At 36.3% G+C, this 26093-nt stretch overlaps 1 protein-coding gene across 2 annotated transcripts in view; it reads left to right on the top strand.

Moving 5' to 3' along the window:
• Positions 1-26093, top strand: part of REEP3 (receptor accessory protein 3) — a 97818-nt gene that overhangs the window by 37411 nt on the left and 34314 nt on the right. For both annotated transcript variants that reach the window (XM_068547467.1, XM_068547468.1), the window contains exon 2: positions 9629-9701. In XM_068547467.1, coding sequence (XP_068403568.1) covers positions 9629-9701 — 73 coding nt within the window. The remainder of the gene's footprint in view (positions 1-9628; positions 9702-26093) is intronic.

The raw sequence follows: 26093 nt of genomic DNA, 5'->3' as shown, positions 1-26093 counted from the left end.
TTAGTTGATTGTAAGATATCCAAGAAATTGTTTCCATGCTTCTGTGGGAAAATAGATTGTTTCAAAATGGGAGGAGACTTCTACTTTGCATTTTCTACTTTATTCTGTTTTTTAGATTACCTATGTTAAAAGTTTCAAGCAACAGCAACAAAAACAGTATTTAAAAAGAAGCTCTCCAAAATATTTTCATGTGTGGCTAAGCTGGGGAACCAACAGTGGTTCTCAGTCACAGCTACCTACACTAAAAAATGCATTTCTTGGTTCTCTGGCACCGTAGAGCTGAATTCTGTGCTTAATCGCAGTGCCCAGTGCATTTTAACTATTTTTTATGCTCTGCTATGTTCTTTCAAGTTATTTGAGAAATCATTTGCCAAATGTATATGTTAGAATGTAAAGAAAAATAAGAGAATTAAGACTAGGAAAAAATAGCAATCAAAATATAAAATAAAAATCTGGTGAATACAAGTACTATATAAATATGCCAAACTTAAGGCCCATCATATTGAACAACAGATTTTCCCTATGAGCTTCCTCGCAATTAGTGGGGGGGGAGAAAAGGAATAATATAATTCTTATCAGAAGGAAGGGCATCATTTTCTCAAAGAAAGCTAAGCATTGCATTGTACCGAATTCCAAAGTAAATCTCACACATGAAATTTCATATATAGGGATACCAATATAATAGACAATGCCCTTAATACTATTCCCCTAGTATTTATAGCCATGGGTTTCACATGGCAGTTTCTTATAATATACTTCAAGAAAAAACAAGAATGTAATATTAAAAAACAACTCAGTTAAAGTGAATTTTCCCCCAAAGAAGATAGGTATCATGTTTAGGAATATAATCTGGTAGTCGAGCTTGATCCAAATTTAGAGTGACACCACCTACAGAAATAAAGGTTTAGAACAAGGATGGCAAAAAAAAAAAAAAAAAGGCAAATAAGTCCAGTTAGCTTCCGTCCTTTGTTGTGAGCTTATGTTGGTGCTGTGTTGACAAGGATTCCGAGACCAGGGTCAGCAGAACAGAGTGCAGTGAATGACTAGCAGTTTCTCTCTTGGTCACAGGAATGAGTAGCAGAGAGACCTCTGCATGTTTGCCATCCTTACGCCAGGCTATTTTATGTATGTACATTTCACTGGTCTTGGTCTTTGGTGTGAACTGGATTACAGACAGGTGGGGTTTGTTTATACTCTTTGATGAGGGCCTGGAGAGTATTGTATTTTACGTTGCTCTTCGAGAGTGTGCATGGTATCTATGTTCATTGTGACTAATCCTAACGAGTCTGGTACATCTGTCTTTCATCATTCTGACTTTTGATCCTATGGTTTGTTTCTTTAATATTAGTTATCCCATTTTAGTTAATCTCTTGTCTCATTGAGTTTGTCCTTTAATGTAATAGAACACCATAATTAACATTTTTTTTTTGTTTGGGAGCATGATTCTGAATGCAGTGGAATGAGGAGAATTTGCTGAGTGAGTAACACCAGGTGCCAATGAGCATGGTCACGTTACGTATTAGCATTATATAGTTTAATATCAGCAATAAGCTGTTTGTAATGCTTCCTTTTAACAAACTACAATGTAAATTCCTTTCTATTATTAGAGCAGGAACTTGTAATCTAAAGACAATTTAGGGGGAATTAAAATAATTCTGAAATTAAATGTTAATATCATTAACTATAATATTTTGGGATGTTTTTCTCTTTTCATAGCAATTTATACACTGCATGATTGTTCTAATCCACATATTATCTTAAAAACACAGTTCATCTGTTGGAAAAAATGCCTACTGACTCCTAATCTATTTCACCTGTTTGACTTTTTTTTAATCTTATTAAAGAAAATAGTCCTTAAATGGGTATTTTATACATTCCTTGTAAGAATATAAAATGATGTTACTTTTCTGAAGAGCAGTTTGGCAATATATATTAAAGCTCTTCAAAATCTCAGCCTGTTTGACTTAGCTATTCCCCTTCTAGGATAATGTCATTGGGAAATAGTGATCTTTAAGTGTGGATTTTGGAGTGAGAGTGCCTGGCTTTGAATCTAGCCAATAAAGTTATAAACTGTTATGACACCGGATTAATTTCTTAACTTCTGTAAGGCTCAGTCTTTTCATCGGTAAAATAGGTATGAAAATAGCACATATCTCTAGGTGTTATTGTGAGAATTAAATGAAGTCATATACAGAAAGTGCTTAACATCCTGCCTAGTATAAAATGTTGATAAATAATTGCTGTTATTAGTAATCAGAGAAAGATTGTTCATCATAGCATTAATTAAAATAGTACACATACAGGAACGTATGATTTTCATTCATATGAAGGAATATTATACTATATAGTTGTTAAATGACGTTCTTAAAGAATATTTAAAGATATAAGAAAATGTTCATAATGTAACATTTAGTGGAAGGGCAGGACAAAAATCTATATGCTCTCAGATGTCAATTGATTGTTTTTAGTATTTTATAACATATTTATTACAACATGTTTTTAAAATAGTCTTGAAAATGTTATGGTTTAAACTAATGTTTTTAAAAGATTATAGAAAAAACTTCAAAAGATAATACCAAAATGTTAAGACTGGATCAGTGTTAAAGATTCTTAAAACTAGGTGATAGGGATAGTGGGATTTATTTTATTAATACTATACTATTTGTGTATAATTTCATTTTTCATAATGTTTTTTAAAAGAATGACAAGAATAATAGATAAAAAAGGAAGTTTAAATCCTTGGAATTAGTGCTTTGTCATTTGTTTAAATGTAAATTAATTCTTCATCAGTGTTGTTATTTAACTATTATTGATGCATTTTTAAGGTTTTCAAACGATTTGAGTGATATCAGACTTGTGAAAAGTTTGATAAAAATTATAACAAATATACATAAATATATATTTGGAATAATCTTTACCAAAAAGAAAGATAGTTTATTCAATAATGGAATTACCTGTGATTTTTATTGTCTTTTTTATACTTTTCTACATCTTACAAAAATTCTACAGTAAGTTCTTTTTAAGATCTTAATCAGAAAAAGCGTTAATCAATTTTTTATGAAATGATGTTTAACTTTTATGCTTTAATGACATTAATTCTAGTATTGAAAGCACTCTTACTCGTTGCTTCTTAGACTTGCCTTTGAACATGATATAATTCTCTAAAACAATTTTGGTGAAGGATGGATTGTGTCGTACCATCTGTCCAGAAAATAGGTATTTCAAGTATTCTCCGTATATGAAAAATGATATAAGAACCATCTTCACTACTGCATTCCCATAAATTTTATTTCCTTTTTTAATAGTGTTTTTCAACACAGCCAGTGTTCGTATAGGCAACTTTACCTTAGTGGGAGGGAAGGGTATTATGAGTATTTTGGCAAAGTTCTCCAGTCTGTAGGCAGAAATAAGACTAAGAGTATATGAGTAGCTATGCTTCCTACCTCTATAATTGAAACGATATTCAAATTTATAGGTCAATTTTATTTGTAGAAAATACTCCCTTTATAAACCATAAGTTTATCTTGTAGGTGGCCTTCTAAAATAAACTTTATTTGATTTTATACAGTGTGTGCTCATACTTTGGCTTTATGCCTGACCTCCCAGGTTGCAAACATCTCCAGTAGAAGCCAATATTAAAGAAAATGAACCAAAAAATAACCTAGAAAATATTACAGATGTTAGTAATAAATTATCCAGTAATATTCACATTGGAGCAGTAATAAATTATAATATTAACAGTGGTGGTCCTTAAAAATTGTCCCACTATTCACTAAGACATTTAATCTTTCCAGCATTCCAAATGAAATACGTTATTGTTTTCTACTCTTAACAAAAGTTAGCTGTTAGGGACGTTGTGTTTGTTCATTTGACTGTTTCTATTCAATACAGAGGTTAGAAAATAAAAGCAAAACACCTGTATGTATAGCATCAACTAGCACCAAACCTTACTATATGTGAGAAAATTATCTATTTTGAAAGTCAGTTATATATACATTAAAAATTCAAATGATCTAAAATAGAGTATGCTAGGGACTTCCCTGGTAGCGCAGTGGTTAAGAGTCCACCTGCCAATGCAGGGGACACGGGTTTGAGCCCTGGTCCAGGAAGATCCCTCATGCCGTGGAGCAGCTAAGCCCGTGTGCCACAACTGCTGAGCCTGTGCTCTAGAGCCCACGAGCCACAACTACTGAAGCCCACGCGCCTAGAGCCCATGCTCCGCAACAAGAGAAGCCACTGCAATGAGAGGCCCATGCACCACAACTAAGAGTAGCCCCCGCTTGCTGCAACTAAAGCCCGCGTGCAGCAACAAAGACACAACGCAGCCAAAAATAAATAAATAAATATTTTTAAAAATAAAATAGAATATGCTAAAGGCAAAATGACTAATCCTGACAAATTCTACATTTCACAATAAAAGTAATTTAGAAGTCTGTGGAGGAGGGTGGATCTTGAAGGAAAAAAGTGAATTAATTAAGCAAGAAAAAAAATGGAAGAAAGAAGAGGAGGGAGGATAAGGAGGGAAGGAGGCATTGCAGGCAGAAGCACACACTCCAGGATTGAAGTAGAAATATCATACAGGAGGCATATTGAGGAAACCATGTTGAAACAGATGGTTTATATAAGGCAGTGGTTTTCAAAATACGTTCTGATGAGCCCCTACATGGGCTGGTTGGCAAAGGGGTGAAGAGGCCAACTACTGAAGTCTTTAAGCAAGGTAGTAGAGCAGATCAATATTAGGAAGGTAGAGTAGATATTAGGTAGTAGAGTAGATCAATATTAGGAAGACTGATCTGACAGTGGAGCCAGAGGCTGTGTTGGGAAACCATTCAGTAAGTCAGATGAGATGGCAAGAGCCTACGTGTATCATTGGCCACTGATTTGAAAATAAAAGAGGATGGATGTGTGGATGCTCACCAAGGAAGAACCAACAGGACTGAGTTACAGATTGGATGGATGATGTAGCAGGGGAAGGAGGAGTCAAAGATCCATACACTGATAGTGATGGAGAATCTCATGTTGAATTTAAATCCAGTGGTACTTGATTGCATGGGAATATGGAAGATAATATGTTGATTGTGTCCAAATTCTCAAGGGAAATACGAATTGGATGGAAATGGCTAACTTGAATATGTAAACTATAACTGTGGTGGCTGACTTTGGGATTATACCTTAGGTCTGCAGTGAGGATGAACACATAGCAGACCTGAGAGTTGTATTCTTGTTTACACCTCAGGTCCTAAGGTAAATCGCTTTCTTAGAAGTCACTAAGCTGGAAAGCCTCTGTGCCTTGTGGGGTGCCTGTGTTAAACTGAAAAGCCCTAGGCTCTGTGGCACAGCTAAAAATCTCATATCCAGAGTCTGGGGATTGGCTTCTGGTGAAATAGCATTCACAGGGTAGTATCGTTAGGTAAGGCAGAGAATGTTAATCAAGTGGCTTCCAGGTGGTGAGGATAAAACCCCCAACAGGAGAAGACTTGGTATTCCTCTAACCTGGTTACACGAGCCCCAAATCCAGGGTTCAGCTTTGTGAAGGATAAGAAAGTCACCAGGGATTTATAGCCCATCCCCCTCCCCCAAATAATCTGTAAGTAAACTAAAAAATCTCTCTATCTCTTATATAGAGATATAAATATTTACTTGCTCTCAGTGTAAGAATGCTTATTTAGGGCTTCCCTGGTGGCGCAGTGGTTGAGAGTCTGCCTGCTAATGCAGGGGACACGGGTTCAAGCCCTGGTCTGGGAAGATCCCACGTGCCGCGGAGCGGCTGGGCCCGTGAGCCACAACTACTGAGCCTGTGTGTCTGGAGCCTGTGCTCCGCAACAAGAGAGGCCGCGATAGTGAGAGGCCCCCGCTTGCCGCAGCTGGAGAAAGGCCTCGCACAGAAACGAAGACCCAACACAGCCAAAAATAAATATAAATAAAATAAAGGAGTTCCTTAAAAAAAAAAAAGAATGCTTATTTAATATAAATAGAAACATTTATTTAATGTAAAAGTTCTTAAATATACAGTATGTGTTAAGGGCTGAATTATGTCCCCCTCGCAAAACTTGTATGTTGAAGTCCTAACCCGTGGTATCTCAGAATGTGACTGTATTTGGAGATAAGATCTTTAAAGAGGCAATTAAATTCAAATGAGGTATTTAGGGTGGGCCTGAATCCAGTGTGACTGGTGTTCTTACAAGAAGAAGAGATTAGGACACACACATGGACCAAGGTATGACCACGTGAGGACACAGTGAGAATGTGACCATCTGCAATCCAAGGAGGAAGGCCTCAGGAAAAAACCAAATATGCCAACACCTTGATCTTGGACTTCCAGCCTCCAGAACTATGAGAAAATAAGTATCTGTTGTTTAAACCATCCAGTCTGTGATATTTCATTATGGCAGCCCTAGCAAACATAATACAGTATGTATTTCAGCAAACTTCATAAACAAAATTGAAAGATAACAATAACCTAGAAAAATATTGGCTAACATACAAAATAGACAAAGAAGGGCCTCAAATCGACAACACTGTAGTAATAATGAGCACACCTAGCACCCAGATCTGGGTCTTAAATACCATCATCCAATAAAAGGAACGGAGGCTGCTTGGAGGAGTGGCTGATTCTAGGAATGCGACAGGAAGTACACAGTATGAGCCTGGCGCATTATGTAGTGCCAGAAAGTAACAAATTGCTAAAAAAAGAAAAAAAAAAAAAATCCCTCCCTCACAATTATGGAGGTATGTCAGAGGGACACAGGAACTAACCGAAAGATGTCCCAATGTTCAAAGCTTTTGAGCAACAAAATAAAGTATTATTGGATTAAAATCCAAAGTATACAATAAACCTATGAGTCCATATTGACATAAATACATTATTGAATAAATAAATAACTGGGGAAGAATAGACAAATCTCCCGTGCAGAAGAATTCCAAATAATTTATATAGCTAATCCACTCTCAAGGAGGTAGAGGGCAACTCCCCTCTCAAGCCTGTGCATAGTGACTTCCTTCCAAAGACTACAGCATGGAGGTGGTGGGAGTAACCTTGAAGTTACCAAATCTAACACACACTACCTCAGCCTGGTGGTCAAGGTTAACATCAATAGTGATAAGCCATACTAATAGTATGTGCCCTTATTAATATGATGAGATGGAACTTAGCCTCCGTGATCTTCCTCCCCCAAACCCACACCTCAGTCTGATCATGAGAAAAACATCAGACAAATGCCAGTCGAGTGGCTTCCTACAGCATAGTTGGCCCATATTCCTCAAAACTGTCAACATCAGGGACTTCCCTGGTGGCGCAGTGGTTAAGACTCTGCGCTCCCAATGCAGCGGGCCTGGGTTCGATCCCTGGTCGTGGAACTAGATCCCACACGCATGCCTCAACTAAAAGTTTGCATGCCACAACTAAGGAGCCTTTGAGCCCCAACTAAAAGGAGCCCATCTGCTACAACTAAGGAGCCTGCAAGCTGCAACTAAGGCCCAGTGCAACCTAACTAATTAATTAAAACAAAACAAAAAACACATGGTATAAAAAAACCATCAAGATCATTTCCCAAGGAAAGTCTGAGAAACTTACAGCCAAGAGGACCTAAGGAGGCAAGACAACTAAATATAATATGCTCTCCTGGATGGGATCCTGGGACAGAAAAAGGATGCTAGGTAAAAACTAAAGACATCTGAATAAAGTTTGGACTTTAGTTAATAATATATTAATTATAATAAATGTACCATACTGATGCAAGATGTTATTGATAGGAGTAACTCAGTGTAGGGTATTAGGAATTATCTATGCCATCTTCCCAACTTTTCTGTAAAAATAAAACTATTCTAAAATAACTCTTTTTTAAAAATAGATTAAAGAAAGAAAAGTAGACAACAGAATATCATACACTCATGTATCAAAAAACCAGTGAACACTTGAGAAAAACTCATACTTACTGGTGCTCAGAAATGCACATTAGAACATATAAGGCGATTATTTTTCTTCTATTTAGCTGGCAAACTTTTTTTAAATGATGGTACACACTATTGGCAATGTATAGGAATGCAAAGTGGAACTACTTCTCTGGAGGGCATTTTTGGTAATAGGCAGCAATGTGTGCACTCTTTGAAGCAGCAATACTGCAACCAGGAAGTGTATATCAGTGTGCATAGAAATGTTTTTCACAGTATTATGTGTAATAGCAAAAATCTGGAAATTAACCAAAAGCCTATAAATATGGGACTGTTTAAATAAATTATGTGAATCTCAATGTAGAATGTAATGAAGGTATTAATACTGTAGACTAATATTTGAAGACAAAAAATTCCATGATGTTATGTGAAAATGCCAATTGTAAACCATATATACTGTGTCATGCCATTTCTGTATCTGACACACACACACACCCTCTTGGATCTGGAATTTGGTGAAATAATTGTAACAGAGAGCATTAAATTAAGTCCTATTAGTGATTGTCATTTTATAAATGCTTTAAGAGTTACTTTAGAATGGATAAAGATGTGGTGTGTGTGTGTGTGTGTGTGTATATATATATATATATATATATATATATATATATATATATAAAACACAATGGAATATTACTGAGCCATAAAAAAGAAGGAAATAATGCTATTTGCAGCAACATGGATGGACCTAGAGATTGTCATACTGAGTAAAGTAAGTCAGACAGAGAAAGCCAAATATCATGTGATATCACATATATGTGGAATCTAAAAAAAAGGTACAAATGAACTTATCTACAAAACAGAAATAGAGTTACAAATGTAGAAAACAAACTTATGGTTACCAGGGGGTAAGGGGGGAAGAATAAAATGAGAGATTGGGATTGACATATACACACTACTATATATAAAATAGATAACTAATAAGGACCTAGTGTATAGCACAGGGAACTCTACTCAATACTCTGAAATGACCTATATGGGAAAAGAATCTAAAAAAGAGTGGATATATGTATATGTAACTGATTCACTTCGCTGTACACCTGAAGTTAACACAACATTGTAAATCAACTATACTCCAATTTAAAAAAATTTAAGTTATTTTCAGATATATTGTAATAAATGTATCAAGTATTGTTTCACAGCACTGTCATAATTAGAATCAGTGCTTCTCAAACCAATGGAGTGAAGGGCCACTTTTTCCATTACCCCAAATTATGTGTGTGTGTGCATGCATGTTATATTTATGTTTTAGGTATACTACACATGGATAAAAAGTAGGATTTGCATACAGTAAAGTGTTGCCTGTGGTTATTTCTGACTGGTAGCTTTGGGGCAAATTTTATTCTTTTGGCAATTTTGTACATTTTCCAAATGTTCAAGGATCTACAGAATATTTTTTGTAATTAGTAAAAAAGATTTTAAGTGGCAGTTTTTAAAAATAAATCTTTTTTTCCCATGAAACTACCTAGAATACTGAAACCATCTTTTTGTTTAAAAAAAAAAAAATTGTATTTTTAGTTTGCCTTTCTGAGTGGATTTAGTTTATACACAAAGTTTTCATACATATTTACACTGTCATATGTTCTCCATGTACTTTCTGCTTTTCTATTAGGTGAAATTTTCATGAGCTGTTAAAAGCATTATTATGTTTGATTAGTCCTCTTGTACTTTTTACTTTTAGGTTGGTGTTTGGAATGCTTTATCCTGCATATTATTCATACAAAGCTGTGAAAACAAAAAACGTGAAGGAATATGTAAGTATAGTTTTGTGAGTGATCATTTCTAGTTGAATGTATCCATTATATACAATACTAGAAAAACTGCCATTATTTTAGAAACAGCTGGAATAATGTTTTGGGTTAAAAATGTGATATAAATGTAATAAAGTTAGTCTTTTTTTAAAACTAATTTTGAATACAATTGCAAAGTGGAGTTTCAAAAACAGTTTGCTGTCAGTTGGCAGTTAAATAAGTATGATCCCGAAATGAGTAATTGGATCTCTTATTCATTTAGAGTTTAAGTCCCAGTAAAATAAGAGGTTGGGAAATTGTCTGTTTTTTATTCTTGTTTAAATGGATAGGTACACCAAGAATATCTCTCTGGTCCCAAAACCTTTTTTCTTCCTTCATAGTTGTTTTGTCCCTTTCTAATTGATTTAAATACATAGATACCTCATGACTACTGACAATTACAATCTTTTTTCTTCTTGAATCATACTATATTTGTAATGATTTCCTCTTCAGTCATCAATGTTTCTTTTCTCTTTTACTTTCCTCTTCCCTGTTCCTTAACTGTTTTTTTTTTTATTTCACTAATTTTTAAAATTTTCTTCTTTTCTTTATTATTCATTCATTTATTTACACGTTTCTGTAAGTTCTCCCTCCCAATTTTATCCATAATGTTCAATGGTAAATGGGCTTCCCCACCTATAAATCCTGGCATAAGTTTACTATTTGTGATGAAGGGAATTTTCAGAGAATAGCAAAAGCATAGCTTATTAGTGGTTAATCAACAGGGGTAAGCAGTCAACACTGAGAACTGCACATCAGTAGCTGTGGTTCTTTTTTTAATTGAGGTGACATTCAGGTAACATAAAACTAACCATTTCATAGTGAACAATTGGTGGCATTCACTACATTCACAATCTTGTGCAAACACTACTTCTGTCTACTTCCAAAAGATTTTCATCACTCCAAAATAAAACAACATACCCGTTAAGCAGTTACTCGTCACACTGCCCCTGCCCCCCAGCCCCTAGCAACCATCAATCTGCTTCGTTTGTATGGATTCTGGGTATTTCATATAAACTGAATCATATAATATGTGACCTTTTGTGTCTGGCTTCTTTTTACCTAGGATAATGTTTTCAAGATTCATCCACATTATATCATGTATCATTATTTCATTCCTTTTTATGGCTGAGTAAAACTGCATGCACATAGAACATTTTGTTTCTCCATTTATCCATTAACAGACATCTGCATTGTTTCCAGATTTTTAGTATTATGAATAGTGCTGCTATAAACATTTGTGTACAAGGCTTTGTTTGAGTACCTAATTTCAGTTCTCTTGGATATATAGCCATGGTTCTTTACAAGGGATCTTGGATGGTAGCCTTGTCATCCAACTTATCAAATGACCAGAGAACATATTCTTTATTCTATTTGTTCAGGGTAGTTTGTTCTTGTTTTTTGAGTAGGGGGAGGCCCTGAAACCTTTATAGCTAACCCATCCTATTGAACATTTATACTCACTGTTTATCTTCTGTATAAAACTAATTTTGAAGTAAAGTATATACAAATTAATTAGAATGGTGGAATATACCTAGCAGAGGTAGAGAGGTTATTCAGTTGAGCTCTGAAATTTTTCTGTCCTTTTAATATATATATTTATCTCTTGGATCTAAGATTGGTGCAAAGTCTTAAGAAATGGAACCACATTAAGTCCTAGTAATTTAAAGTAATTGTTAATGGCTTGAAAGGCCATGTATTAATATATATCATAATAAATTCTTCAAATATTGTTTTACGGTACTGGCATACTTTAGTTTTTAGAAACAAGCAAGTTTCTTCAGTTAACAGCGCTTCTCAAGCTACCTGTGGTATAGGACCAGTTTGGGATTTTTTGTTTTCTTTTTAAATAATTTCCATTAAGTCATAGACAAATACTTTTTAAAATAAAATTAAAAAGTAATTACTAGAAAAATGAAACGAAACCCCAAGAACATACGAAATACAACCCCAACTTTTTTTTATTATTAGATTCAGTAGACCTGAAATTACTGACAATTTTGTATTAACAGCAACAATTCACAGCCTTGCACTAGTCCATAGACAACACTTTGCCTTACGGTGTCATATTTGAATTTAATTGGAATTCTCTTTTGAAAGATAAAAATAAGAGTTGCTCTTCATTTCCAAACACCACGAAAATATGAGCTGGGAGTATACAGCTGGCTAGTACTTAATAACTGTACTGGCCAATACAATGCTCCTTATTTGAAATGTTTATGATACTGTTATTAAATGAGATCTTTTTTCTGAACCTAATTAATTATATAGTTGAAGTACATGGTGATATGTTTCTCAACTCTGGGTCCATCTTACCTATAAAGTGTTATACACCCAGGGTAAACAATAACTGGTAAGCCTCTGTGTGCCTTTGTGTACATATTTCTTTTATTTATTTATGTATGTATGTATGTATGTATGTATGTATGTATGTATGTATGGCTGTGTTGGGTCTTCGTTTCCGTGCGAGGGCTTTCTCTAGTTGCGGCAAGCGGGGGCCACTCTTCATCGCGGTGCGCGGGCCTCTCACTATCGCGGCCTCTCTTGTTGCGGAGCACAGGCTCCAGACGCGCAGGCTCAGCAACTGTGGCTCACGGGCCCAGCTGCTCCGCGGCATGTGGGATCCTCCCAGACCAGGGCTCAAACCCGTGTCCCCTGCATTGGCAGGCAGACTCTCAACCACTGCACCACCAGGGAAGCCCCCGTGTGTACATATTTCTGCTTGAGCTATTCTCCTGTCTTCCTTCCCAAATGTGCAATGTTTTTGTTGGGAAAAAAAGTTAAGTACAAGTTGAAAATGAAGCTCTAATAATATAAGGGTATTATCAGCAGGCACACAAATACCATCCCCTAAAATAAAAGGTAAGATAGCAAGAAGAAATATAAAGGTATTCATAACAAATTATAATAAAAAGAAACAGGCCCGTTATGTGTTAATTAATGCTAAAAGGGCAGAAAATATGGTGTTATTTAGGTATTGGTCTAAGAACCATTATAAAAATATTAGTCTATTTCTTACTATGTGTCAATTTAACTTTATTAATGTTAATTTTTAAGGACTTAAAAACATGGATTTGTGAGTTTTATCCCTTAATACAACACTCAATTTTTATTACTAGATTAGTCTATAAATTTTTATTACTAGATTATTCTATAAATTTGGGATTAATAAGAATGGTCTAACCCTGAAAATTTTTTTTTAATTTATTTATTCATTTATTTAATTTTTGGCTGCATTGGGTCTTCGCTGCCACACGTGGGTTTTCTCTAGTTGCTGAGAGCAGGGGCTACTCTTCGTTGTGGTGCGCGAGCTTCTCATTGCGGTGGCTTCTCGTTGCGGAGCATGGGCTCTAGGCGCGCGGGCTTCAGTAGTTGTGGCACACGGGCTTCAGTAGTTGTGGCTCTCAGGCTCTAGAGCGCAGGCTCAGTAGTTGTGGCACACGGGCTTAGTTGCTCCACGGCATGTGGGATCTTCCCGGGCCAGGGCTTTAACTTGTGTCCCCTGCATTGGCAGGCTGATTCTTAACCACTGCACCACCAGGGAAGCCCCCTAACCCTGAAATTTTAATTCTGCTTCATAAGTTAAAGATAATGTAACCTATGGAAGAGAATCCATTAACATTCTTATTCAAACTGATGGAAAAACTATAAAGACTTGACATGTACTGAAATACATACATATCTGCTTATATGCTTATTTGGAGATATACTTCACGTATTGCCTTGCACAGCTTTTAGAGAATAACTCATAAACAAAGTTAAGAATTCTCTCTACATAATTTTGCTACAGTATTACAACTCTGGAAAAAGTTTTCTTTTTTTGTTGGCAAGTACCAATGGCAAGTGCCAATTTGTTGTTGACACTGCTATGGAGCAAAATCAAACAAGGGAATTTTTTTTTTCTAACCTTATATCATTAAGATTTCTAGTATCTCTTTCCTATTCCAGCCCCAGAGCATTATTATATCACTTTTAGGGTCATTTACAAGCCTTTTTTGTCTATAGCCTGTTCTTTCCCATTTTTTAAGGAAGTTTTTAGCATTTTTGAACAATATTAACCAGGGTATCTGAAAGTCTTAATTATTTTGGAAAGAACATCAAGGAGCTAAAGCTTCTAAGAATGTCCAGGTGTTCCCCTATTCAAAGCTATCCTCAGTAATGGATTCAACCCCAAGATGTAACTGCTGAGACTTAAATGCTATTATTGGAAAAAGTTTTCTTAACCATCCCTTTGGGAATATCAGAATCATGAGTAATTGAAGAGAAACTAGGCAACTAGAAAGGCAGGTGGCTGGCATTGGTTTGATTATTACATGGTAATCAACTCTGCTTCACAAATTAGACGAGAGCTAGAGCGAATGCAAAAATAGGCACCGAAACAGGAAAGGCAGGAATCTGCTTTTGACAAGGAAATTTGATACAGCTCTAGAGACCTCCTGGTGACCAAGCTGTCTGCCATCAAGTCTGCTGAAGAGACTAAGCAGATATAATACTAGAAAGATTACATCTTACATTTATATAATTTCCTACCAATTTCAAAATACTTTTGTATATTATTGTTTCCAATTGCTACTGTAACAATTACCACACACTTACTGGCTTAAACCAACACACGTGTATTCTCTTACAGTCTCAGAGGTCAAAAATCTGAAATGGATCCACAGCTACATTCCTTTGTGAGGCTACAGGGGAAAATCGGTTTCCTTACCTTTGCTAGCTTCTACAGGCTGCCCACACTCCTTGGCTTACGGCTGTATTCCTCCATCTTCAAAGCCAGGAACACTTGACTGAGACCTTCTCAAACTGCCAACTCTCTGGTCCTCCCTTCTGCCTTCCTCTTCCACTTATACAGACTCTCGTGACTACACTGGATTCACCTGAGTAATCCAGGCTCCTCTCCCAGTCTGAGGGTCAGCTGATTAGCAAACCTGAATTCCAACTGCTGCCTGATTTCTCCTTTAACACACAACCTGACATATTCATAGGTTCCAGGGCTTAAGATGTGGGCATCTTTGGGGGAGGGGGACATTATTCTGTGTACTACAATATCTCACTGGCCCTCACTACAACTCTATAAAGTAGTACGGAATATTAGAATATTATAGGCTCAGTGAAGTGAATTAACTTGCCCAGAGTCACATGGATCACTAAGGCAGGAATGGTACCAGATTAGAAAAGTAAATGAGGATTCTATCTTCACGAAAAAGTTGAAAGAGCTTTCCCAACCAGCCAGTGAATATGCCTCTGATTAATTCCATGGTAGATCTTCAGGGGCCACAATTATATGGATATTTTCTAAGAAGAGCAATGAGGCAGCTTAACCAGTACTAGGGCAGGACGCATAAGCATCTAAATCAACCGTGATCAAAATGGTTAAAGATGAAATGAGAAGTTTTTGAAAGTTCTGTATAGTCTTGGCAGTTCTTTAAATATTTCCAAACTAAATTTACTTCCGACAAAAAAAAATTTTTTTTTAAGTGTTTTACTAAAGGTAGCAAATCTTTTTCTGGATGGTCTGCTGTTTTTTGTTTTTTTTTTTTTGGCCAACAAAAATTTTGAATATCATTTTCTTGCTGAGTCTCACCTAAACTTAGTCATCCAACTTTACCTCTGACTTATAGAAGTTTTATCAAAACTCTGTTCTCACAAAGTTCTCTTGTATGGTAATCCCATCCAAATTTGCTTTGCATATGGTAGTTTCTTAGTAAAATTAACCTTCTTAAAATTCCTCTGTTATATTTTTAATAGTCTTTTATACTATCTGTATTGTATTTTTTATATGTGTTTGTCTTCCCCACCAGATAAGCTCCATAGAGAGTTTTGTTGCTTTGTTAATTGCTATATTCCTGTACCTAGAACAGTACATGTTACATAGTAGGTACTCAATATTTTTTTAATGAGTGAATAAAAAAAGAAAGAAGAGTTGACTTCTAAGTATATAAGAAATATTAAATAGTGTTTCAAGAGCATGTACATTTCTTAAGTGGATTAGTCTGGTTTCTCAGCTTTGATTCTACTGGGTTAAGGAGTACACAGTCCAATCTGACTTATCCCTAAACCCAGTTACTTTGTCGTGTTTGGTTGTTACCTAAATTCTACTGATATCTACTTCAAAATTATTTTCAGAAAGCAAACATTTTTTATTAATTTACTTCTTCAAACCCTAACTAGTACCATTCCCCTTAAGCCTGCAAATAGTAGATTGCACCTGATAAAACAGATGCTGTATTCAAATCAAAACAAATGGAAAGTGCTGTGTATTTTGGCAACCTTCCTTTCTTCCTTTGCCTATTTTTAAAACGGAGCTTTCCTAGGATATAATTTCCTGTATAGTGTGGCTGATATGGCCTACTTAAAGTCTTTCAGTCTTGCAGTAATTGAAATGTAAACTCACTGAAGAATTAGAATGGTTTTGCAAATTTTTTCAAGCTTATACCGTCTCATGACTTGAAAATAGAGTGTTTACTTCCAAGTCGTGTATAATTGCTGTCGCTTTTCTAGGAAAACAGTGTTCTTATTCTAAGAATGTTGGAGAAAGTGGCAACGAAAAAGACTGGCTAATAGCACTTACAAATCAAAATCAGACATTTGGTCCTGAGATTTACTATGAGCAAGAACAAAGAACAGGGAAAACTCTGGGAGATTACTTTTTTAAAGGCCCTCTAAAACACTGTTGACTTGGCTTTTGAAAGTGACCTAATTTGTGACTGAATATTTGGGTGATATGAAAGTGAACAAATATGCTACATGCTAGTTCTACAGTTCTTGTCAGTTGGTAAAATCTGAAGTTGTCTACTAATTCTGTCTACTAGATAGAAGTTTGTCTATTAGATATAAGGGAAAAAACAGTGAAAAAACATAGTAAAGAACTTTTCTTTATTGTCAAAAGTGCTCCCAAGGCATCTTTTCATATTTTGGATTAAAAATACTCATTTGATTGAAAGGTTTTAATAATTTGGGAAGTGTAAAGATTAACTCATTGATTAAAGGGGAATTTTTTTTTAATTTTTTGAAAATTAGTTTTGTCAGGCCACAATCCTATCTGTTTATTTTCTTTTCTGATCTACTTTTAACTTAGTTTTTGCTTTTATCAAAGCTGTACTTATTTATAATTTTTAAATCAAACAGCTGTCCAAGGCTTATTATGAAAAACAACAGTTCCCCACCCTCCTCATCCCTATTTCTAACTCTAGAGGCAACTACTTTCAATTCTTTTATCTGGATCCTTTAGTATTTATTTCCACATCTAAATACATGCTCATATTGCTGCTTCTTAATTTTTCAGAGGGATCTCGTCAGTTGACTTCCTTCTATTAAAGATGATTTAGTAGTTACCCAATGTCACTGTATACTTGCATAATTTCCCTGTAGCCTCCCAGTGTCATTAGGGTGTAATTTGGGTTGGATCAGTATTCAGTCTTTACATTATTGAGGCTAAGTTAGAAAGAAGCAATAGAATATAAAGAACCATCTAGAACCAGGCTGCTTGTCTTATCATCTTGGCCCTATCCCTTACTAGCTGAATCTTTAAACAAGTTATTAATTATTTATTTATTTATTTATTTATTTATTTATTTATTTGGCTGTATTGGGTCTTAGTCGCGGCATGCGGGATCTTCGTTGCAGCACGCGGGCTTCTCTCTAGTTGTGGCGAGCAGGCTCCAGAGCGCACAGGCTCAGTAGTTGTTGCACGCGGGCTCTAGAGCACACGGGCTTAGTTGATCCGCGTCATGTGGGATCTCAGTTCCCTGACCAGGGATTGAACCCACGTCCCCTGCATTGGAAGGTGGGTTCTTAACCACTGGACCACCAGGGAAGTCCCTGAACCAGTTATTATTTTGCCTCAATTTCCTTATCTGGAAAATGAGAACAGTAGTAGTACTTACCTCCTCAGGTGGTTGTGAGGATTATATGAGTTAATGAACACAAAGCATTTAAATCAGTACCTGTTATATAAGATTTTTCACGATGTAAACACTATTTGCATCTGATCCCTATAGTATCCTACCGTGACCATTCTTTTTCTGCCCAATAGTTTGTTTTCCCTGGTATTATACATTGTCTTGTTTTTTTTGTTTTGTTTTGTTCACTTCTTTGGTATCCTCTGTTCTCATTGCAAATTTAGACCCAAACTCTGTGACAGTTGTGTGAATTTCTTCTCAGTGCATTCTCATCCATTAGATATTCTGGACTGGCTCTTGTCTTAGATCTTCAGATTTCTTAATCTCCTGTTTTCCTCTGTCTTATTTTACTTCCTCATTTTGATGCAGTGCCTTCTTCCCGAGAAGGCTTTTTGAGAGGTAGATTTTTTTTGAGATGATAGGCTGGAAATAATTTTCCTTCAGAATTTTGTCTTTTAGCTTCTTGTGTTGCTGTGCAGACGTCTGAAGGCATTCTGATTCTTACCTGCTTGTGGAATCTTTTCTATGTCCCCATTGTTTTAAAATTTCATGATGACATGCCTCGGTGTGAGCCAATTATAATCAATTTTGCTAAACCCTCAGTAGTCTCTTTTAATCTGGGAATCCTTTGTTTTTCAGCTCTGGGAAATTTGGTTAAAATTATTTCTTTATTATTTTCTCCACTTCTTTTTCACTATTTGTTCTATCTGGGATTCCTTTTATTCAGCTAGAAAGCCATTTGGACTGATTCTCTAATTTTCTGATCTTTTTTCTTCTCTTTCCTATCTTTTTCTTTTTTGCTCTATTTTATGATAGAGTTCCTCAATTTTATCTTCTCTTATGTGTTTAATTTCTAAGAGCTCCTTTTATTCTCTGAATGTTCCCTTTTTCGATAGCACCCTATTCTTATTTTGTTTAAAATAGCTTCCTTTTTGTCTGAGAATATGAATGATTTCTTTTTAGACATGTTCTTTCTATAGTCTCTGTCCTTTGAGTTCTGGTTTTTTTGTTTGTTTCAACCTCTCTTTTTCATATATGATTTTCTCAAATGTTGGATGATCCTTGGTTCTCTGCTCATATTTGAGTATTATAATGAATAGCTGATTCGAAGTCCTGTACCCATGAAGAGGCTTGCTGAATGTGATCGTCACTACAGGGTGATCTGACTAGGCAATTAAATTTGTTCCTAGGACTGCCATACGGAAGTGCCACAAACTGAGTGTCTTAAAACAATACAAGTGTATTGTCTCACCGTTCTGGTGACTAGATGTGGACAGAGCCACATTCCCTCTGAAACCTGTTGAGAATCCTTTCTTGCCTGTTTCTAGCTTCTGGTGGTTGCCAACAATCCTTGGTGTTCCTTATCTTTCAGCTGCTCCACTTCAGTCTCTGCCTCTATTATATGATGTTCTCCCCTCCTGTGTCTTTGTCTCTGAGTCTCTCTTCTTCCTCTTTTAAGGACACCAGTCATATTGGGTTAAGGGCCTACCATACCCCAGTATGACCTCATCCTAACTAACTATATCTTCAGTGACCCTATTTCCAAATGAGGCCACATTCTGAGGGTTAGAACTTTGTATTAGTCTTCTCAGGCTACCATAACTAAATGCTACACACCGAATAGCTTCAACAACATAAATTTATTTTCTCACAGTTCTGTAGGCTGCAAATCCAAGATTAAGGTGCCATCAGGGTTGGTTTTTGGTGACGCCTCAAGGAAGCTTATAGACCTTCTCTCTGTGTCCTCCTATGACCTTTCCTCTGTGCATGCATGGAGAGAGGTATCTCTGGTGTCTCTTACTTTTCTTATAAGGACACTAGTTCTATTGAATTAAGGCCCCATTCTTACAACCTCATTTAATATTAATCACCTCCTTAAAGTTCCTATCTCCAAATACAGTTACTCTGGGGGTTAGGGCTTCAACATGTGAATTTTAGGGGGACAGAATTCAGTCTATAACAGACTTCAACATATCTTTCTGGGGGACACATCTCAACCCATAACAATCATTTCCTTAAAAAATTATCAATGTCTATATCTTTAGGTGTTTTCTTTTGTGCCAGGCAGATTCTTCAGAGAAGACTCTTCCATTCTGGAAGGTACTTGGTTGCTGCAATTCTGGTGGGAAAATAAGGGTTGGGGGCCCTCAATATTTTATAAACTTTTACTTAGTCCCTATTAGCCCTACTCTCAACTGTGCCAGAGATTTGCAAATCCAGCTATCCTCTGATTCACCCTTTCCAGAGAATAAGCCTCAGGGTCCTGCTAGGGGAGGGAGGGGCATCACCACACAGCTGAAGTGGGAGGACATCTAGGGGCCTACCTGCTCCTTACAGGTATCCTTACAGCCATCCTTCTTTTGCCTTTTTTGCCAAGAATTGTGTTACCAATTTTTGAGCCTTTTGGAAGCTCTGCAGTGTAAAGTTGGGTTCTCAGCTTTTCCCACTGTCCACTTATTATTCAGTTTTCTCAGGTCTCCTGAGTCAGTTACTACTCAACCATTTCCTTCTTGGGTCCAAAAATGTCGGTGCTCTCTTCTCTTCTATATTTTTCTGGACTTAAGTGTTTTTGAAAAATCACTTTACTGTTGCTTTAAAGAGATTTGTGGTGGGGAATGCAATTAAATGTGTGTATTCATTCTACTATCTTTACCCATATTTCCACATTGACTTTGTGAGTGGTATACTTGTGGTTGATTTATACTGTAATATCAAATAAGACTTGTTTTACCATTAACATTGGTTTTTAAAATGTGTTCGCATAGGACATAGGTTTAAAGTAGTAATACATATTATCATTTTTTCAATCCTTGACAATTTTAAAATTCAATTTTAGCTGACATGCAATGAATACATGTGTATGTTGTTTTGAGTTATAGTTGTTCACAAATCAAGTTGTGATAAAATCACAGTTTCCACTTGAGACAGTTAAAAAAATCACTTGGGATAGTTCATTATTCTTTAATGAACTATCATTAAATCAACTTACATTTACTTAAAGTAGGTGATGAGTATGCTTTGTAAACTTAAGTTTTTTCTGTTGGGTTTACTTATTTTATACATAGTGCATGTTAGTATGTAACTTCGCTGCTTGCAGTAATTGATGCTGTTATAATTATCAAGTGACTTATACTCTTATGTCTTCTAAAAACAATTTCTACATGATCATCTTAGGATCATTACAGTGGATCCACTTTAGGAAACAAGTGTTAAATTTGAATTAAGGTTATATAATTGGGGGGTGTTAAATGAAAGCCTAACACAGTTCCTTCTAAAATTTTAAAATGTGGGGAATTCCCTGGCAGTCCAGTGGTTAGGACTCTGTGCTTCCACTGCCGGGGGCCCGGGTTCGATCCCTGGTTGGCCAAAAAAAAAAAAAAGCAGCTAAAATGTAAAAATATGAATTAGAGTACCCCTTGACCTTTAGGAAGTAAATTGAAAGCATTCCAACAATTTTCACACTAAGATGGAGCTAGCCAACCACAGCTGTCTCGTCCTTTTCTATCTTCCAATGCAAATGCTTTGCAAAACCTACGGAAAGAAAAAAATTCTCATGGTAACGTTTAAACCTAACAGGCTAAGTCAGGCTTTTGCTAATATCTAGGAAGAATTTTACTAACTGTAGTGCCAATGGCAACAGATTTTTAAAAACAGGGACAGAAACCGTTGTTTCCATTAAAGGAAATGTTGTTAAGCAATAAATTGGAGGGAGACCTAGCCACCTCCACCCTAATCCCTAGTGATGGAACAGCTTAAAATCATAAAAGCTACAGCAACCAAAAAACTCAACTGCCACCACCTTCTCTGCAGGAGAACTGTGTTCAGAGGCAGCCAATGTTCTGCCTCCCCCGTATCTGTTCAGAAACCATTACCTCATTACTTTGAAGAAAACCCCCAATAAGTTCCAAAAGGGAGAAATAACGAGTACAAGAGAAGTTCAAAAGTGCAGTACTAGACGAATTCAAAAATAAAAATGACAGTAATACATATTACAATTTATGTTCTTGAATGTAATAGCTTTAAACGCCTTTATTTTGAACAGGAGGGAAGAATAATGAAACATTCAACTCACAAAGCAAGAAGAATATCAGAATTAAAGGAATCTGTAAAGAAAGTAGGATGATAAAGCAATAAAAAAGCAGAAATAAAAATAAAAACAAAACCAAGAGAATTACAATATCTAAGAGTTGTTCCCTTCAATGAGTCTAGTAAGATAAACACTTGAAATAGCTTAAGGTATGGAGAAGAGTAGAAAAAGGATTGACAAAATAAACAAGAAAGGGTTTAAGCAAGCAATGCTAAACTTAAGTGACCGAAAATTAAGACTGTGTAATGGAGGGCTTTAAATGAATGCATAACATAGTTCCTTCTAAAATTTTAGAATAAATTTTTTTGGGGGGCTTCCCTGGTGGCGCAGTGGTTGAGAATCTGCCTGCCAATGCAGGGGACACAGGTTCGAGCCCTGGTCTGGGAAGATCCCACATGCCGCGGAGCAACTGGGCCCGTGAGCCACAACTACTGAGCCTGCGCGTCTGGAGCCTGTGCTCTGCAACAAGAGAGGCCGCGATAATGAGAGGCCCGCGCACCACGATGAAGAGTGGCCCCCGCTTGCCGCAACTGGAGAAGGCACTCGCACAGAAACGAAGACCCAACACAGCCATAAATAAATAAATAAATAAAATTTTAAAAAAGAAAAAAATTTTTTTGGACCTAAAGAGTGTCATACAGAGTGAAGTAAGTCAGAAAGAGAAAAACAAATATCATGTATTAACACATATATGTAGAATCTAGAAAAATGGTATAGATGACCTTAACTGCCAAGCAGAAATAGAGACACAGATATAAAAAACAAATGTACGGATATGAAGGGGGAAAGGGGTGGGGTGGGAGGAATTGGGAGATTGGGATTGACACATATACACTATTGATGCTATGTATAAAATAGACAACTGATGGGAACATACTGTAGCACAGGGAACTCTACTTAATGCACTGTAGTGTCCTAAGTGGAGGGGATATATGTATATGTATGGCTGATTCATTTTGCTGTGAAGTAGAAGCTAACACAACGTTGTAAAGCAACTATACCCCAATAAAAATTAATTTTAAAAAATAAGTAAATAAAATAAAAATGGAATGTTTTCTAATAATGTAAGATATACCTCTTCTTTAGTTTTTTCCTTTTCAGCTAAAGTTTACACTATTTAAACAGAGAAGTTTCCTCTTTTACTCAACACCAGGATCTACCTTTGGAATGTTCAGTTATGTACATCATCTTGCCATTATGTAATTTTAGTAATATAGTGCTTCACCAACTACAGCTGTAATAATCAGATTGTCAGCCGTGAAAGGTCCTCCTAAAAATATAAAAGCTAGAGTTGTTCCTGAAGATTTTAGCTAAGTAAGAAAAATAAAATCTTTCAGAAAACCTCATGTAATTTTAAAAGCTCATGAGAGAGATGTTACTTCAGAAATGTAATAGATTGTAAAAAGATGAAGTTCTTTTGAAAAACTGTAAAAATTTAAAAGATATTGAAGTATACAAATATATGAAATTTTGTCTGTCTCTTGTGTATCAGGATAAGTATAGACTGATTCCTTTTTTTTTTAAACCACAGATCCAAACTCTGCAGGTAAAATGGAAAAATTCATCAAAAGGTCTTGAAAAGTCACAGAAGTAGATTGAGTTGAGTAATTTTATTTTAAAATATTATATTAACTTCCAAAGGTTTTCAATAGCATCTTTTAAGTGAAGATCTAACAATTCAGTTTTATTATGTTATATTCTTCTTAAGAAGATTATCAGAATAAATTATTAGAACCAATTAAGGACGTTTTTGCCAATGACATGTTGTTTGACTATAATTTCAGCCTGCTCATCAATGTTCTTACTTTCTCTCTGTAGAAGGCAGATTTAGATTTACTCCTAAGGAGAAGAATCTAAGGGCACTTCCACCTTGGGGAGAGAGAGAGTTTCCATCAAGTGGTCAGTGTCCAGATAGCTCCAGGCTCTTAGGATGAGTAGACAACAGGGACATTCCACATGGAACTTCTGGGTAGAAGAGCCTGTAGGCTGCCCTTCCCTGGGTAGTTTACTCAAAGCTTTTGTCTGTTCAACTGATAGCCATAAACAATGCCTCTGAGAAGCAGGCTAAAGACTCAGTTCCTTCTATTTTTTTCAGTTTTTTTTTTTTTTTTTTTTTGTAATGATGATGTGCCTAAATAGTGTTATGAAAGAAGGGTACATTTTAACTGTTTACATCTAACAAATTATCATGCAAAACTGAGTTCATCTTTTCTCCAAACCCAAGGCTCTTCTTATACATTCTTTTCATGAATGATACCACCTCCTTCTAAGTGATATTTTCAGAAAAAATACAGAGCAGCCCCCCACTGCAGTGCTTCTCAAACTTTGAGGAGCATTGGAATCCCCCTGGGATCTTGTTAAAATGCAGATTCTAATTTAGTAGTTCTGGCCTGGGCTTGAGAGTTTGCATTTCCGGCAGGTGCCCAGATGATGCCAATACTACTGGCCTGTAGACCGCATTTCAGGTAGCAAGGATTTTGTGCATGTTCTCAAGTCTGCTTACATATTAAAAACTTACGGAGCTTGCCTTTTAAACACCTAGCTGCCCTCTCTCTGCACGTGATGATGGGGCCTAGGAATCTACATAATATTTTTTAATCCCCAAGTAATTCGTATCCACAGCCAAATCGAAAAGCATTGATTAAGAGGTATCTTATTGTATTGTGAAAAGTGAATAATTACCACGTTGTGCTTTTTTTAGTATAAGTTTATGTAGGCAGATGGGCACGAAATAACAAATAGTTTGTTTTAGAAAACATCTGTATGTAAATGGACTAGCAACTTGGAGTATATCATAGAAAAATAATATTTTAACAAAATTAACCGTATAATACTATTAAGGGGGTAAGGATATTGAGTTGGACTTTCTCCTAGTTTCCATGTTGTAGGGCTGACCATACACAAAATTTCTACATCAGTGAAGTTTTTCTTGAGACTCATCCACCTTTCTTCCCGTACCTTTCCTCCCACTTTTTTCTTCCTCTCACTGTGTTTACTTGGGGTCTTCATTACTATCCTGCACTCTGGCACACATCCATCCCTTCCTTACCCCAAGTATCCAGTGCTCTGTAACTTGCCTCTCTCTCCATTCACCCAAATGTGAACCTCAGTTCTCTGTGTGAGGCTGGCTGCACATGCTTTTGAAGGAAAGTAATTTGATAACACAGACTCACTTTCAGTCATGACAGATTTATTCTTCCTGGAGCTTTTGGGTTTTTTTTTACCAGTCTTTGCTTCTCGAGAAGATGCTGTTTTCCCATGTGGTATAAAGGCTGGCTCTTACTGTTTGAATGGTTATTGTATGTTAAAGCATGCTGTTGAGCCTATAACATAAAGCTACAACTTGTATATAGAAAGTGGTATCTTACCTAAAGAAGGAAAATTTTCATTTACTGTGTCAGTCATAGTCCTGCCGGGCACCTGGAGTAAAAAGCATACCTTTTAGTGGCTAGGTTAGTTCACTTGTTGAAATAGCAAGGTGGAATTGACCACGTGAAGATGCAAGAGGAAATGGAGGACCTAGGTGCCTAAGAAGTGGTGCCAGCCCTTGGGAATGCCTCAAATAAGAAATGTAATGGGCCAAGACTCTGGGAACACTAAGGGAATAAAGAAGGTAGGAGGACAATCTAGCATGGAAACATGACAATTAGGATGGCCATTGAGCCCCGTTTACTCCTCTCTGTCTGGATAGGCTCTGTCCCAGGCTAAAATCCTGAGAAATTGTGTGGTTCTATCAAAAGTGGAACGGTATCTCTGTTAGATATTTATTATCCCACATAAATCAATAGGACTTTAAATAATACAAAAAGTGAAGTGCAAATTCTCAGCCAGTGTGGATGCAGAGAGTTATTTTGAACTAAGAGGTCATTCCTTCCTAAATTCTGCTCCCGGGAACAGTTCCTGTAAGCAATTCCTGCTTTTTACACCTTCTTTTCAACACCCCTTTTAAATTAATTATCATCTAGTTTTTAAACATTTTTGCACTTTTTCCTTCTCTCAAGTTTCTCAAACTACTGAAGTGAGGGATGAGATACATGGGGCTTCTGTGATTCAAGAACATTGAGGAAGACCAAGGCAGTCTTGTGAAAGAGTATCCATTTCTAGTTACAGTCTGCCCCATTTTAATTGATTTTAACACCAGATACATCTGTATAATGTGAGGCTTTCTTCCTCAAAACAACAGGATATTCTGTGAGGTCTTTGGCAGTGACGTCTGGAAACTGCAGGTAAACCACGTTGCTGCAAGTTCAGCATCTGAAAGTATAACCGACTCCCAAACATCCAAGTCCTGGAAAGCTATAAAGTTAAGACAGTGGGGCAGTGGGGGAAGAAGTACCCCAAAGTCAAGGAAGTCCAAATTAATCCTAG

The sequence above is a fragment of the Eschrichtius robustus genome, chromosome 7 (genome assembly GCF_028021215.1).
Source record: "Eschrichtius robustus isolate mEscRob2 chromosome 7, mEscRob2.pri, whole genome shotgun sequence".
Lineage (NCBI taxonomy): Eukaryota > Metazoa > Chordata > Mammalia > Artiodactyla > Eschrichtiidae > Eschrichtius > Eschrichtius robustus.
This window is presented reverse-complemented; position numbering and strand designations above follow the sequence as displayed.